The sequence below is a fragment of the Neomonachus schauinslandi genome, chromosome 12 (genome assembly GCF_002201575.2).
Source record: "Neomonachus schauinslandi chromosome 12, ASM220157v2, whole genome shotgun sequence".
NCBI lineage: Eukaryota > Metazoa > Chordata > Mammalia > Carnivora > Phocidae > Neomonachus > Neomonachus schauinslandi.
This window is the reverse complement of record NC_058414.1, coordinates 27,574,733-27,591,607: the sequence shown is the minus strand read 5'-3', so window position 1 is coordinate 27,591,607 and position 16,875 is coordinate 27,574,733. Positions and strand designations below refer to the sequence as shown.

General features: G+C 33.8%; 1 protein-coding gene across 1 annotated transcript in view; it reads left to right on the top strand.

Annotated features, from left to right (window-relative positions):
- SEMA3A (semaphorin 3A) overlaps nt 1-16,674 on the top strand; it is a 202,670-nt gene extending 185,996 nt beyond the window's left edge. The window contains exons 15-17 of the mRNA XM_021689684.1: nt 2,507-2,574; nt 14,780-14,922; nt 16,219-16,674. Of these exons, the coding sequence (XP_021545359.1) occupies nt 2,507-2,574; nt 14,780-14,922; nt 16,219-16,674 (667 nt within the window). The remainder of the gene's footprint in view (nt 1-2,506; nt 2,575-14,779; nt 14,923-16,218) is intronic.
- Nucleotides 16,675-16,875: the final 201 nt, after the last annotated feature.

Here is a 16,875-nt window from a genome sequence, read left to right as displayed (position 1 = left end):
TAGATATTTACCAGTATTTCAGAAACGAGCAATGAAAGATGAGAATAATAAACAATATCTTGCTAATATAAACCCAAAGGTTAACAGTATACACATCAACCTCTTGAAACATAAAATAGAAATCAGAGTTATCAAGGTCCACTGCATTTTAGGAGCAATGAAGTTTGTTTTATTTTTTACTCTAGTTAATGTTTTACAAGAAGCTGTGATGTGGATTTTTTTCATTTCTAGTAAGCTGTGTTCTACATTTGGATCATTTAAAATGTTTTGAAAAACTTCTAGGAGAAAGGAATAATCCCAATGTCTACCTACATCTTTTGATTACATGCTTCAGATCACATTGGCTGTATAGTGTTAAATCGTGTACAACTTAAATTTTTCATATATAATCAGTCCATGTAGATTAAAACAGTTATCTTGTTAATATTAACTGTAAGTGTAGTAGTAGCTAATTCCATTTAATAAAAGCAATTTTCTTAAGCCTTCAACATTCAGAATTGAAATGACGTGTTTGTATTCTTTCATATACGAACTGATTTTGCTAGAAGTTTAAATCTGAAAGAAAAGTTTAGTGTGGAAATAATGTGTTACTGAATAAAGAAACCATGGATAGTTTAATAAATAGCAAGATGCAGTTTTCATAGCAATAAAATTAAATTATTTAAGGTTGAACTTTTATGGTTCTTAATATCATTTAGATCTAGGTGCTTTTATTAGTGAAAAACATGAAATTCATGTTTGAATTAAAAATGAGTATCATTTCGTTTCACGTGAAAGTATATGACATTACCTAATTTAGCAATAATTCATTCAAATTTTAAGCTTTTTTAACAAGGAAGAAGATAAAAATAAGATCATAACTGCATCTATAATAAGTTAAAAAGCTGTATGTTATATATTTGAAATATTTATTGCATACCTACAATTCCAGATTGAAGGAATTATCATTAACACATTTTTGTTGTGCCTTGAAGATTTTACTTAATCCAATTTCATGTGTCTTTGAAAAGGATGTTTAGAGGCAGGCCTCCCAATTTATATATTCTTTGTGATGGCTTTTTTCAAAAGCTTAAATGGCAGTAAAAAATGCCTTCCCAAATGCTTTGTGGTTCGTGTTTCACAAGTTCCCTTGTTGGCTCAATTTTGAAATGTGCAACATCTGTTTGATAGTCTCACCAATTCTACAAATAGAACTCTATAAATACTTTAGTCTTCTAAATTTATGAATACAGTAACAATTTCCATGTTTGCAAATCTCAATGGCCCTTGTGAGAACTCTTTTCAGGGATGATAACTAACTTTGCAGCAAGACAATATTCATTAACATTGACAAAGAAAGCAGTTGGGCACATGTCCCCAATCTTTTTGATTCTGTTATATGTAGCCACCCTCTCCATTTTTAGCCTCTTTCTCAAACTCCACATCCTGCTCACACTCGAAATGGCTAATGACAACCTCCTTCTTCCCGGTCAACCACTAACAGTGTGTGGAAAGAAGACACCCAGAATGTGTTGCAACTAACATGTTCTGAGCAGCAGTAGGTAGGAGGAATCTATCTAGATTTTTATAGCAAATTTGGCTTTTCTCTTAGAGGTGAGTCCTTCTCTCTCACCTTCCTCTGACAAGAGGCACATTTGCTCCACAATATTTGTTATCGTGCTTCTCCTTTTATTCATTTCACAGGTAAATCAGTCTGCAGTCATAGCCATAGGATCATGAAAGAAGTGTTTTATTAAAAAAGGCTGATATAGCAACCAAAAACAAAAATTTAAAAGTAACTTAAAAGTAGATTTCATAGGGATGCCTGGGTGGCTCAGTCGATTAAGCGTCTGCCTTCAGCTCAGGTCATGGTCCCAGGGTCCTGGGATGGAGCCCTGCATCAGGCTCCATGCTCAGCGGGGAGCCTGCTTCTCCTTCTCCCTCAGCCCCTCCCCACCGGTTGTGCTTGCTCTCTCTCTGACAAATAAATAAATAAAATCTTAAAAAATAGATTGCATAGAATTAATACTTTTAAATTTAACAAAAGTCTATTTAAGGAATTATGTATAAGTATTAAGAGAAAGAAAACAGTCATGTGAATTTTAATTTTCAAGCTCGCTCTCTCGTTTGTGATCAGAAAAAAAGTTTAATTCAGGTTATTGAAGAAATGGGTTGCTATTCTATATTTTGTGCATTTTCCTCAGAATTTAAGATGTTAAGAATTTTAGAGTTTCTATATGTTAGATTCTTACTGATTGGCATCCAGTTGCACATAAACCATGATTCTAACTTTGAAAGACTTTTCTGCATTGTTAGTACATTTGTATACTGTTTTCCATTTTGATCACCTGGAGACTGCTCCTATAGGTGTAATGAGCTGCTTTAAAAAATTTCTTTAGTCAGATATAGATGCATCTCTTCCTGTAAGCTCCTGGTGTCTTTGGTTTTTGATTCTTCTTAATTCTTGTGACAAATTCCCAAGATGGAATAAGGATGCAATAATACCTTTTAAATGTAATTGTTTTAGACGCACAAGACGACAAGATATAAGAAATGGAGACCCGCTGACTCACTGTTCAGACTTACAACACCATGGTAAGTTACAACACTTTCATCTTCCAACCTGCTAATACCAGGGTAAATCATAAGCAGTAGTGTGTACCCACACATGTGCATGCAGGGCACTCAGTGGTGCCGGAATACTTGAGGAAATGCACTGAAGAGAAAGGAAATCTAGAAGAAAGAAGATTCTAAAGAATACTAAGCAATGAATTTTATTTTATTATTGCAGTTATGATAAATTCAAGTTTTAGATTGTTACAAGGCTTAAATTTCAATTTTCTCATATTACCAAAAAGAAGCCAGGTTTAAGTACATGCTTTCGTAGATAGGAACAACTTGAGAGCAATAGGTAACAGAAATATTTATTTAAATATATTAAAGAAGAAAATGTAGCCTTAAAATAGTCCATACAAATTATTATGCTGATGATGCAGACCTATTGTATTGTTATTGGATATCCTAGTCAAGTAGAAGATAATTCCAATTATCTTCACGTTGATTTACTAGTAGGATATTCCCTTGAACTGGGGGTTTGGATTGTTTCATTTTATGCTTCCTAAAAGATGTCAAGTCCTAATTAATGTCCAGTATTTAATGCTGGAATATCAACCAAACTTCCTTTAAAATGCTGTAAAATTGTAGTATATCTCACTACCCCCCCATTTCAACCCTTTATAAAAAGAATAATGAGGCTGTGCTTCCCTCTGCTGGGAAAACGTATCAATGACATCACTGCTAATGAACAATTCATAGTTAAAAATAGCTGAAGTATAAAATGTAAATATTTTACATGTAATTGAACATAATTACCCTATTAACCTTTTTGGTGTCTTTTACGTTGATCTTAAAGGAAGATCTGATATTTTTATCAGTGAACTTGGATTTGATTCACTACTTCTGTGTTTACAATATTCACATTTCATAAATGTTAAGGAAGAAAACACACTGCATAAATAACACCCCAACATGCATTCCAAAACCTAGCTACCTTCTGAAGGTTGGATCCCCCTGTTGTGTATCCTATACGTGCTGGTATCTGATTCATGAATACTCACAGGGTTGTCTGGGGGGTGCCAATACTAGGAGATGGGTAGCCACAAATTGAGCCTGTATTTGGGGTCCATTTTGCTTGCACAATTTCTCGCCAAGGACTTTACTGTCTGTTATTGTTCTCATTATAAAGAAAAAGGCTACCACTAAATTGGAGCAAATGTTGTGATTTTTTTTTGTCTTTGTACAGATAGGGTACATTATTGACATATCCTCCTTAAATTTTTCAAATGATGTATTTCAGTTGGACAACCAAACATTAACTAGTCTTGCATTAATCTATGTCATGTAAAAATATTGAATTATAATCAGCACCATTTAAGCAGTGCAGTATTATGTAATTTAATTTGTCATATTAAAGAATCTTTTGCTTAGATATGGAGAAGCTAATGATAATAACTGCAAGTAAAAGAAACAGAGCAGTGTAACTAGAGCTCATTTCTGATCAGACTTCAATCTCCGTATCAATATAGACTTCGTTATTTTGCTCATTCTTATATTCCTAGTGTTATAACAGATGCAATATCATGAATATTATAGAAACTTAATAAACTTTTATTGAATGAATAATCTAAATATTTGAAGCTATAGCACAGCTACTTACCTTATTGTTTTTGGTTTTCAGTAGTGATTTGCTTCTATTATTTATTGTTGAAATGACTTAAGTCATACACTGCTATTAATACCACCAGATTTAAAAATAGATGTTTCTTAAGAAACATCATTATCGACCAATCAATTAACTAATAAAAAATGATTATACACTACCACACGTAGAATACTCTGCTATGTTTTAAAGATTGCTGGAGAATTACTGATAGATACATCCATTTGTTGAATAATCCAGTTCCTTCATAGACCCACTTGGTATTTTTTCACAATGATACATATGCTGGAATTATGGGCATACATATAATTCAAAGAAAAACTGACCAAAGGCATATTTTTTTTTAAGTGAGACTGTGTATAAATAAATGTTGACTGTTGAATGGCCTTTGGAAAGTGCTTCAGATTTTAAAGTTCTATTTTGATGAAGTTAGAGTGATGAAAGCTTCTAAAAATTGAGAATATAGAATTGCTTAGCTATAGAAAGTAAAGTGAACATGAATCATTTTTTCTCTTGATACTTCAGTCAAAATACTATAGGAAAGAAAGGGAATTGCTGTGGTTCAGTGTTACTGGGTGTGTGTGTGTGTGTGTGTGTGTAAACAATGCTGCCTAGATGCATGTGATATATGGGAGGAAATGGTGAAATAGTCCAAGAAGTTCAGCATAAATAAAACATTCCCTTTTTGAAGGCCTCTTTATTCCTTGTCTGCTTGTATTACTAATTAACCAAACATAAAAACCGTATACCATACATTAGGGTAAATTTCAAATGTTTGGAAACTAAGTTAGGCATTCCCATAGGGCCAAGCTGAGTCTTACCATTAGGAACCAGTGAATTATCTTAGAATAGGCGATGTCTATTTTTGAACGTAAAATGGGAAAAACCCAAAGCCCAGCCCTGTTAAATCATGTATGTTGTCTTGGTGGTGTCACATCTCACATTGAATAAAATATATGTGCTCATGTGGAAACATACAAAGATACGAGATGTTTTCCCAGAAAGCTGCTAAGCAACTTGAAGCCAAATTATACACTTCAGGACAATCAGTTCCAGCTGTAATGGTAAACATATTCTGTAACACTCTATATTTTACATATCCCAAGGTTTTAATAGAGAGACTATATAAAATAACTGGGCATTAAGGTGGAAGAAATTTCACTCACGATGAAACCTTTAACACTCACTCAGCTCTTTGCTTCCTCTTGTGTGAAGGCAGCACTATGGTGAGCGGGCCTAGGTGTCACATCGAAAACTCCAGCTCCCCTTAATCTGGCACACTCTATTCCATCACCGGTGGCTATTCACCTAGGGAAATTTTAGTATAAAACCCTAAATGTGTATGTGCTGGCAGATCTTCTTGTCTTCCCGCTCACACCTCATACAGAATGCTAAAGAGAAACTTCAGGTTTTTTTCCATTATTTTCCCTTCCCTAAAACAACTTATGCACAAAATTGGAGCTTGTCTGACTTTGCCTCCAAGAGCATGAGTGGCCGAGTCAATTTACCATTCCCCCTTCTTTACTAAACAAGAATGAGTTGCATTATGATCTCCATGCCCAGAAAGGAACAAACCATAAATAACAACATTTAAAAAGATTAACATCATCTTAGATTTTTGAATCTTTGAAATATTTTATGTCCTAACTTTACTTCAGTACCATCATTGAATTTTGCTTCATGATAGTTCTCTTGGCTCTTCTACATACATGCATTTCCCTTCTAACATCCCACAGTAAAACATCCACAGAATTTAATCTTCTTAATTATCTCTGCAACTGGCTTCTCTCAATTTATGTCTTGGTTGGCATCAGCAATGTTCCAAAATTTCATAAAATATCTTTGGCAGTGTCATCTTTGTGGTCTGCAGAGCTGTAAATTTAGTATTGTGTAGCAATGCTAATCTGGTTGGTGTTTTAGCTTATTTTATACACATAGAAATTCCAACTGAATCTGAGCATTTAGCCCCAAGAGAAGCCTCAAAGTTTGATAGATGAGCATGATGTCAGCCCTAAAAAAAAACCCTAACTTTAATAAATTACCAAATTGTATCAAGTCTAAGATGTCACTGAATATAAGATGCACCATTTTTTAAGGACTGCTAAGAAAGGAAAAACTGCCCAAGATGGATAATATAACAGTGATGCCATAGCATCAAGCCAGCTTACAGTGTTTCAGTATTAGTGCAAAGAAGAAATAAACTCCCATGAAAAAGACAGCAAGGATATTTGCCTGTTTCACCTGTACTCATGGGTGGTAGAAAAGGGGGAAAACCACTTCTTGAATCACAGGGTGATACTCACAAATGTTTACTTTCTGGATTCACACCAACAGTGTGGACCAAATACCTCAGACAAGACTTTAACTTGAAGAGGTATCAGGTTAGGAGAGTCACATGTGTCTGGCAAAAGTAAAAACAAACTCTTTCCAGAAGAAAGCAACTTGAGAGATGTTAAAATATACAAAGTGTACTTTCTAGAATGAAATTATTACAGTATTATCCTCTGTAATTAGGCAAATCCAATTATTCATAGTATAGGTGTGCGAGACATGCACACACACATTCACACCTGAATAAGAAGAGGTTTGAAATATTTTGTACTATCATTGTTCCTTATTCAAGTTTTTAAATATGTCATAAGAGATCACCCAACTGTTTATACACCCATAATTTAACTGTTGTAAATGTAAAGTTTTTAAAGCATGCTGTATTCTTTAAATTCCAAAAATAAGGGAAACATATTAAAATACAAGATGGTATTTTCATTATTGTTTATGGAAGGTTTCTGCTTCAGTAAATGGGTGTTTTCCATCATCTATCATATCTCTTGGGAAGAAGTAAATTAAAGTCCATGTTTCCTGATGTTTAAATGTAAAAATTCCTGTGGTAATTTTACTCTGCCATATAGAGTATATGTGCTTTCTTGGTAAAACATTTGCTATAAAATCATGAAAATAAAACATATGAGATATTCAATATAGAATAAATAAATATGGTAGTAGGTATCTTCATATTGGTTATGCTTTTTACATAATTGAATTTCAGTCTTCCTTATACCATGAAGCACTGCAGCCTCCCACACACAAAGGTATCAAGCATAAAAGTAAATGCAACTATTCAGGCGGCTTCATTGTTAACTTCATAACATATCAATTTCATTTCCATATTTTAAATTAATAAATTTCTAAAAATTAAGATACTAGTGACCACCTCTAATACAATAATTACCGATGAATAGTAAAATTAAAATACCCAGGTCATATCAATCTGCTTGTTTATCCATCTATCTATCTATATGCCAACAAGAACATTTTAAACTAACATCTGTAGGAATCTGTGTATTCAAGAAAGATAGGAAACTACTTGAATTGTAAAATTTTAAGTGCTATATTCTGTTTGGTAATTATTTCCCAGCACCAGAGACAGTCTTAATTTAGGAAATAAAATGAAGTAGTTTAAAATCTGATATTTTAGCAAGTTGATACATCGTAAGTTTAAATTTTCTCTAAGGTTTCATAATTGAGTCTTTTTTTGTACTTGACAGATGCATTAAGCACATGGACTTTAATACATACATATGCATGCATGCAAACTCACATTCAGCTAGTTAGTAAACTAGTTGGTACAAGCATCATACAAAACATTGGAGAAATATTGTACTAAGCATTATATCGATAAACAAACAGGACCCCTGTTATATAGCTTAGTATATACTGTAGAATTTGTTTTCAATGTATTCTAATGTATGAGATTATTAAATCAATTGTTAGCCATCTTAATAATCTGGTCCAAAAATACACATGAGCGTTAGGGATGAATGAAATTTTTTGTCTTCAGTTTTATTTATTTTTAGGTATTTTATATCTTCCCAAGACTTGTTGATTCATTCCTAAAATGCCTTTTTAGCTACTGCTACCTAAAGGGGGATTATTCCTTCGTTTGAAGCCAAATTAGATTATTTTCTATTGATAATTACCATTTATATTTCTAGAGAAAGACATCTAGAATCTGGTAAGGAAAATCTGAGTAATGATGTTTATATTTAAGAAATGCATTTTTGCAGTCTTCTATGTCACCGAGAGCTTGTGGGCAACATTTCCTTTCTTCCTTAGTTTGGTCTTTAAGTTACTGAGAAAAAAATTTACAATGTAAAATATTAAAATTACAATTTTAAAATTACAATTACAATTACAAATAAAGTTATAAAATGTGATGAAAACAACTGGAATTAGATTTCTCTTTATGTAGTTCAACAACTAACACTATTTGTTAAATATTTAAAATAATTCACAACCATTTTCCCCTACCCTAAATTAACTTTTACTATTATATTCATTATTTATGAAATTCAACTTTAAGATAACTTTCAGGGGGTGAACATCAAAAATGATAACAGAAATTAAATAGTTGAATAAATACGTGGTTTACTACCCCACCCATCTCTGTCTTTTCTCCATGATATCACATTCGTACATTATTAACATTTCAATCCTGGGAGACATTTATGGGGTTAAAATGGAGAGTGAAATAAATGGAAGGCTGAAATGTGATGCCTTCTGTTTCTGCTGTATTGGAAGAGAATCAAATACTAAATAAGGCCTTTAGCAACATGATATTCCTGGCCAAATGATGGATATCATGACTTTTTGTTGTTACAAAAGGAAGCAATTTATTTAACTTCTTTCTTTCCTCCCATTCTTTCTGGTTTATTAGCCTCATTTCATTTCCATAAATTATCCCACTAAAGGAGGAAATGATTAATTGAAGATTGCTTCCTTAAAAACATTATTTCTTGTCATTAACAACTGCGACATATTGTAACATTGTGTTATTCAAACATACTGTGGTACTTTTAAAATAATTGTAATGTTTGTTGCTCTCAATTATTTTGCTCTAACTATTCAATTCAACTCACGAGAATTCATTACGCCAATTTAACAACTAACTCTACCCTTCTTGTCTACTGGTAATTTTCATGACAAAAGTCTTATTCAAAACAGTTGCTTTCTAAGTGCAAAATGTATTTTAAAATAGATTAAAATGAGATTGCTTTCTTTCTGAAAATCTACAGAATTACTCATTGGCATGGACATCCTTTAGACTTATAGGTGTCCCTGGAGATGTGAGAATGTATTCATATGATTTCTCTAATCTCTTTCTCTTCTTATTATCCCATATTTGGAATTTTTGGTATTGGGGTATACTTGATTGGTTATCTTCTCCCACCATATCTCAGATCAACTCTTGTAACAATATAAAACAATAAATTTAGAAGATTTGAAATGTGGTTTAATAGCATATCTGTCATAATCAAGGCTATCAACCCTATGCCCTTTTTAACTGATTAAACTTTTAACCATTCCTTTTATGTAATTATGATAACTCTGTGTCTGAGGATATCAAAGTTACATGAGATTTCAGCTTTTAAATGCAGAGTAAATAGTTACCTGGATTTTCCATTCAGCAAACATCAGCCAAGGGTTTATGACTGCCTAGTGCCAGGATTATAAAAAGGGAGGAAGACAACCAGATAAAAAATAATCATAACACATAAGACTACATGTGTTCTAAAACTATATGTAAAAAGATTTTTAGGAAGCATAGAAGAGGAAATCGTTTATTTAATGGTGGTCAGGGAGTAGGATTGATGTTGGGAAGCAGTTCATAATTTGTCTTACTGTGGATTCTCAGTAAAGGATTTTAAGTTTTGAATTAACAGTTGAAGCTATCACAAGAATGGCAGTAACAATAATAGCATCTCACATATTTATCACTGTTTCTGTATTCAGGCATTATACTATTATTTTTATGTAGGTATATTTTAACAAGAAAAAAATACTAAAAAGGGTTATAAAAATTTTATGTTGTCCAAAATTGCTAGATGACCAGTAATATACTTCAGATGATGTGTAATCGTTTGATTAAAAAAAAAGGATAAGATAAAGATAGCAATGATGTCACACAGACAAAGCAGGTATACTGACAGAACAAAACCAGGCACACAGGCAGAACATAGTTACCATGAAGTTCTAAGGATAGAACATAAATTTGGCTAGTGAGTTTTTTCAGCCAGTGGTGAGGGGAACAAAAACTGATCAACAGATGAGCCACAAAGTTAATTCTTAAAAAAATACATCAATTTTTCAGAGCACATGGCCGGCTCAGTCAGGAGAGCATGTGACTCTTGATCTCAGGGTTGTGAGTTCAAGCCCCATGTTGGGTGTGGAGCCTACTTAAAAAAAAAAAACAATTTTTCAAGAGAATCTCAATAATTCCTAGAACTAACACCAGAAAAAAAATCTCCCGAGGTGAACATCAAGAAAATAGTGCAAGGCAGTGGACACCATACTGGACAGCATTGTGACATAAACACAGCACATCCGTAGAGTATTCCTTCTGGACTTCCTCAGCATAGATCAGAAGGCCCCCACCCAACACAATTCACAGAAATCAGTTATATTATGAGAATAAGCCAATGTGTCCCATGTAAACTGCTCTAGATCAATTAGTTTAATCCAGAGGGAGATTCTAGATTGTACTTAACCCTGAATATGCAAGATTTCCTATCCCTCAGGAAATCTGTAACCAACAATGTTTTCTCAATTGAGGTTTTGATTTATATTGAATAATTGTAAGTTCAGTAATATATGCTCTGAAAAGTACTTAGAATATAGGTGTGCTGTGCTACCATTTCAATGCAGAGCTGTTTGCTTTAATAAAGTCAAAATGATTGTTTGACATCCTAAGAAAAAAAATAGAAAATCTAGTAAGACGAGAATCAAAATACTGTTCCTGTTTATGTTTTTTTTAATAGAAAGATAGAAACAGAGACAAAGATTAGGGGGTGGAGGAAATAAAGGCAGGAGAAAGAGAAACACATTATTACCGGAATTCTAACGTTTCCTGTGTTGTACATTTACTCAAGCAGTTGAGGTAGAAGGATCAGGAAAGGGAATGGGTATTATTGAGTGCCTTCTAATCATTCTAAAAATATTTATTGGGTATCTGTTTATAAGGTTTCAGGTATGGGGAAATCAACTTATGCTTATAGGTTGTTGTATCTGAGCACCCAAATATATGAATGCTTACCTGAGGCCAATTTAAATGAAAATTCCGACCCTAAGTTAAAAGTTGCTGATGATAGAAGCATTCTACTGCAGAAGAATCAATAGAAACTACTGTATTCAGTGGAAATTTAGTTTTTGCAATTATTACTGATGGCAGCAAAACCTAACAAGACATAAAATAAGAGAATCTCAAACCAAAGAAGGACAGTAGTACCTATACATACTGACTATGATTGATAGTTAATATGGCAGAACTTGTAACTTCACTGCTTCCTAACTAGAATACTTTCTTTTGCTTTTTTATTTGGACAAAAGAGAGAAAGAAAGGCCAACTTAAAGGGGGCATGAGTACTTAACGGTATTGGTGGGAGTAGTTATCAAGGCAAAGTAAAGACACCTGGACAATGAACTAAATTCTCCAGTTGTGGTTCTTATTCAGGTGGAAAAGTACCTGAATGTCATGTTTCTTGAAGAACTCCATGAACTATTGCTATATTAAACTAAAAACAACCTGGTATAAATTCTTGATTAAATCAAATGCCATCTTAGATTAGATTGTACTATAAGTAGCAGATGAAATGGTTTCTTAAATATAAGAAAATATTTACTATTAAGAGAACTTTTGGATGCCTGGGTGGCTCAGTCAGTTAAGCGTCTGACTCCTGATTTTGGTTCAGGTTATGATCTCAGGGTCTGAGCATTGAGCCTGGTGCATCAGGCGTCAGGCTCTGCCCTGGGTATGGAGCCTGCTTAAGATTCTCTCTCTCTTCCCCTTTTCCCCCACTCACTCTCTCTCAAAAAAAAAAAAAAACTTATTTTTTATACACTGGGAAACAGTTGCTGTCACCACAGGAGACTTGAGAAACTAAAAACTGAGCAGGTTTCCCAGGATTAGAAGAAAGGTTAACAGAAAACTCTCTATAGAACAGATAGAATGATTAAATTAACTCAGAAGAAGACAACTTTGTGAATTTTTGAAAATGCACCTAATTGATTTTACATTTATATTAAACTATATTAAGCTTTCTTACTATACAAGGTACATTGCTCTTCCTTACTGTGTGTCAACTAATGAACCGAAGGATTTAAGCAGAGCTCTGTGTTTGCAAGGAAGAACTTACATCTTAAGATTTTTACAGATACCTATGGTAACTTAGATTAGGTGAGAGACAAGTCAGTTATTATCATAAAGTTCTATAAGAAAAGTAGTCCTGGATAAGCCAGAAGATACTGGTGGCTCACCATGTTGTTTGCTTCTAAATCCAATGGATTTTGTACTGTTATCATGCTGTCATGTCTTGTGATTCATTAATATGTAGAGATTGAATGTAAAGTCTCTGCCTAAAAGTTAAAGGATTTTTTAAATTAAAACTTTTTTAAAACTTTATTTTATTGGAGTAAGAACACTTAATAGGAGATCCACCCTCTTAAGTTTTTAAGTGCACACTACAATATTGTGCACTATATAACATGTTGTACAGCAGATCTCAAGATCTGACTCATCTTGCATAACTGAAACTTCACACCCATTGTCTAGCACCTACCCATTTCCCTTTCCCCCCAGTTCCTGGCAACCACCGTTCTAACATCAGAGTTCGACTGTTTTAGATATTTTATATAAGTGGGATCATCATACAGACTTGTTCTGTAACTGGCCTGTTTCATTCACTTAGTTTTCCCTAAGGTTCGTCTGTGTTGCTACCTATTGCAGACTTCCTTCTCCTTCTTTGTTTTTTTTTTAAACGCTGAATAATATTCCAAGTAAAAGGATTTCTAAATCAAAGTTCAGACTGCACAGTTAATAGGGAAAAATATATATCTACTGACCTCTGTGACAAGGTATTCTAAATATGGTACCACAGGAGATTTTCCAGTGTGCATTAGGCAGAGAGATTCAATCCACCTCTATCCAGGGAAGCACATATCTTGCAAACTAACATGGCAACATGTGTCATATCGATTCATTCAATGATATACTAATAATTTCAGAGGGAACATAAAAACACTATCATATTCAATGTAGATATTGACATACAAAGATACATCTCCAATATAAAAAAAAAAATGTGACTTGGAATCAGTTAAATGTTGTTCCTTTACATTTCAGTCATTTCCTTTTTCCAGGGTATTGATTTGTTAAATAAGAAGGGACAGATACTTCCCAACCTTAGAAGAGTTTCATTTCACAGTTTAGGGTGATAGGAAAAAAAGCACTGAGATTGACCTCCCTGGAGATCGCAAATGGCGGCAGAATGTCGACCTTGCAGGGTGAGAATAGGAGATGGTGGACATAAACCGTATACAGGGATTAAGTAGAAGCAGGGTTTTGGAAAGCTTTAAACCTAGTGAGAGCAAATAATATTGTCTGTGACAGACAAAAGTCCTCAGTTGATTAGAATGGGAGTAAAATTGTCAAAGTGATGCCAAAATAGGCAGGGGGGGGACATTTTTTTTTTAATTAAAAATCTAGCTGAGTTTGAAGTAGAGAGCAAAAATTTTTCATCTGTCTACACTGTCAGCCCTCCATGCATGTGAAAATATATTTATTATTTTCTAAATTAATTTAATGAGTTCCAGATTGTACAGGATGTCATAATGGAAACAGGATTATACAAGATAATAAGGAGGTTTTTTTTTTTTTCTCTCTAAATGAGTTTTACCTAGACTCCCTGTGTCCTACTTTTGATCTTAACTGTGTTTCATTTACCACATTGAAGGAGGTTACATAAAGGGTAAAATAACAGAAACTTAATCAGGAAACAGGTTTTCTTATTGCTACATTTTATTATATACTCTTGCCATATTCTTTAACCTAATTCTTGAAAATAATAAAAGATGTATCATTTTAAAATAAGGACAATTGAAACCACATTGCTTTATAGTTGTGCATCTTTCTTCTGAGCCATCCCAAACATTTCACACCGATTGATCTTCAGAACAACCTTGTAGATTATTTAAAGGTTATTGGTGGGGAATATAAACTTCCTGAACTCTACCTTCTGTAAAATACTAGATAAATATTAATGGCTGGTGAATTTAATTTTACAGATGAAAAACAAACATTAAGAGGCAAAATAATTTCTCAGAAACAGATTCTTGTTTCCAAAAGTTCAAATAACTTTTCTGCTAGAGAATAGTACAATATGAACTGGCCCCATTAGTCAGAGCATAAAGTTTTACAGTTAAAATAATTTCTTGGAAAGTATTATCCTGGCATATAAAGATGTATAGTTAAACTGCACACATGACTGGTTCTGTTAATGTAATGCTATTTTCTGGTAGACAAATCTCTGCATATGCTTTATATAACTTATACCAAAATAATTATTCTATTTAGGCAGGCACTTGAGTTCTGAAACCTTACGTCCGTGACATTTCTGCCATCCTAAATCAATTTGGAAAAGACTCCCAACTTGGCAACAAATTTATCTTCTGAATTTCCAAATAAATACTTTGGAAAGTTGAGTTTACTTCTCTAACGTTTCCTCATTTCATTTCCTCATCACCGGCCAGATAATCACCATAGCCACAGCCTTGAAGAAAGAATCATCTATGGAGTAGAAAATAGTAGCACGTTCCTGGAATGCAGTCCAAAATCACAGCGAGCTCTAGTCTATTGGCAATTCCAGAGGCGAAATGAAGAGCGAAAAGAAGAGGTATAGGAATGAAATTGACTGGATTATTTCTGTCTAACATATAATGTTAAGTGACCCCAGCATGGTTGACTTGAGGGTGAAAAAATAGAGAATCTTCATCTTTTTCTTAACCCATCAATAGTCCATTCATTAAACAAGCATTCACTGAAGGCTGATCATAAGACAGGCTTTGCGCTAGGAGCTGGAGAAACAAAAGTGAACTGATAAGAATTTTGTCCCAGAAGCCATTTGGGGATATATTTGAGAATCTTCTTTTTCCCTGTAGTTACCTACAAAGCAATTTGTTATCTATATTTGTGTACAAAAGAAAAAATCAAATCCTCTACTAATTTTAACTTTTGTTCAATTAATTCTGCTATCCAAACATGTTTTCTTTTCTCTGTTAACTTCCTCCTCAAATGGGGAGGGAAGGTTTGGGGATGGGAGTAGGAGATTTAGGACACAGGGTCTGGGGTCACAGTGTGAACTCTGATATGAGTTCATGTATGTAGCATCAGAGACAGATCTTCCTCCTCCATGTATTCGTTTATTCCTGTGTAAAAATGAGAGAAATGTACACAGAAAATCTCAATACTCTGAGCCTTTAAAGCTTTTTAAAAGTATTAGATAAGGGTAACTAACCAGATTGTGGAGGTGATTTGTAAATGAATTCTGTGCAGATAATTTTCCGAACATAATCTGAATATAAAGTTTAAGATCCTCCATTATCTTTTTTGACATTTGAAGAGTCTTTAAATATGTAATCACATCATACAAATGTCAGAGTTGATTTAGACAGTTTTATACCCTCTCAGCTTAGGCTTTCAGAGTCGTCTGCTGTAAACTGTATTCAAATAAAAGTGAGGTTAGATATATTCAAGAGCATATCTTCATATTTATGTCACATCTAAGACTTGGAAAGTGAATAAATAATTATTAAGCATGTAGTCCTATGCTGTTTTCTGATAATCATGGTTCTGTATTTCCAAGATTTACTGTTAACTTTCTCCCATATTTATATACCTTCTTTCAAGTTTATAAAATAAAGTGTATCTTTGTCCTTTCATTATCTTGAATATTTTAAATTATTATAATGAAAAATTCTATTAAGACAGTAGACAACCAGTATGCATTTGCAATGCATCTTAAAAGTGATTTACAGAAATTTCTCTTTTTTTCTGATGGAGAACTGCTGTGCTAGACATTTTATTAACTGGTTTAAAGTGTGCCTCAACACATAATCTAAATTTTTACTGAGTCCTAGAACTTCTATTTCTTTAAATATGTATATTTTTGCTACCGTTTCTCTTCTGCTAGATCAGAGTGGATGATCATATCATCAGGACAGAACAAGGCCTTCTACTGCGTAGCCTACAACGGAAGGATTCAGGCAATTACCTCTGCCATGCTGTGGAACATGGATTCATGCAGACTCTTCTTAAAGTGACCCTGGAAGTCATTGACACAGAGCATTTGGAAGAACTTCTTCATAAAGATGATGATGGAGATGGCTCTAAGACCAAAGAAATATCCAACAGCATGACATCTAGCCAGAAAGTCTGGTACAGAGACTTCATGCAGCTCATCAACCACCCCAACCTGAACACAATGGATGAGTTCTGTGAACAAGTGTGGAAAAGGGACAGAAAACAGCGTCGGCAAAGGCCAGGACATACCCAAGGGAACAGTAACAAATGGAAGCACTTACAGGAAAATAAGAAAGGTAGAAACAGGCGGACCCACGAATTTGAGAGGGCACCCAGGAGTGTCTGAGCTGCATTACCTCTAGAAACCTCAAACGAGTAGAACCTTGCCTAGACAATAACTGGAAAAAATGCAATATACATGAACTCTTTTCATGGCATTATGTGGATGTTTACAGTGGTGGAAAATGCAACTGAGTTCCCCCAATTATAAATTAAGTCCATGAGTAACTTTGCTAACAGACTTTCCTCCTAATACCGACACCTAATA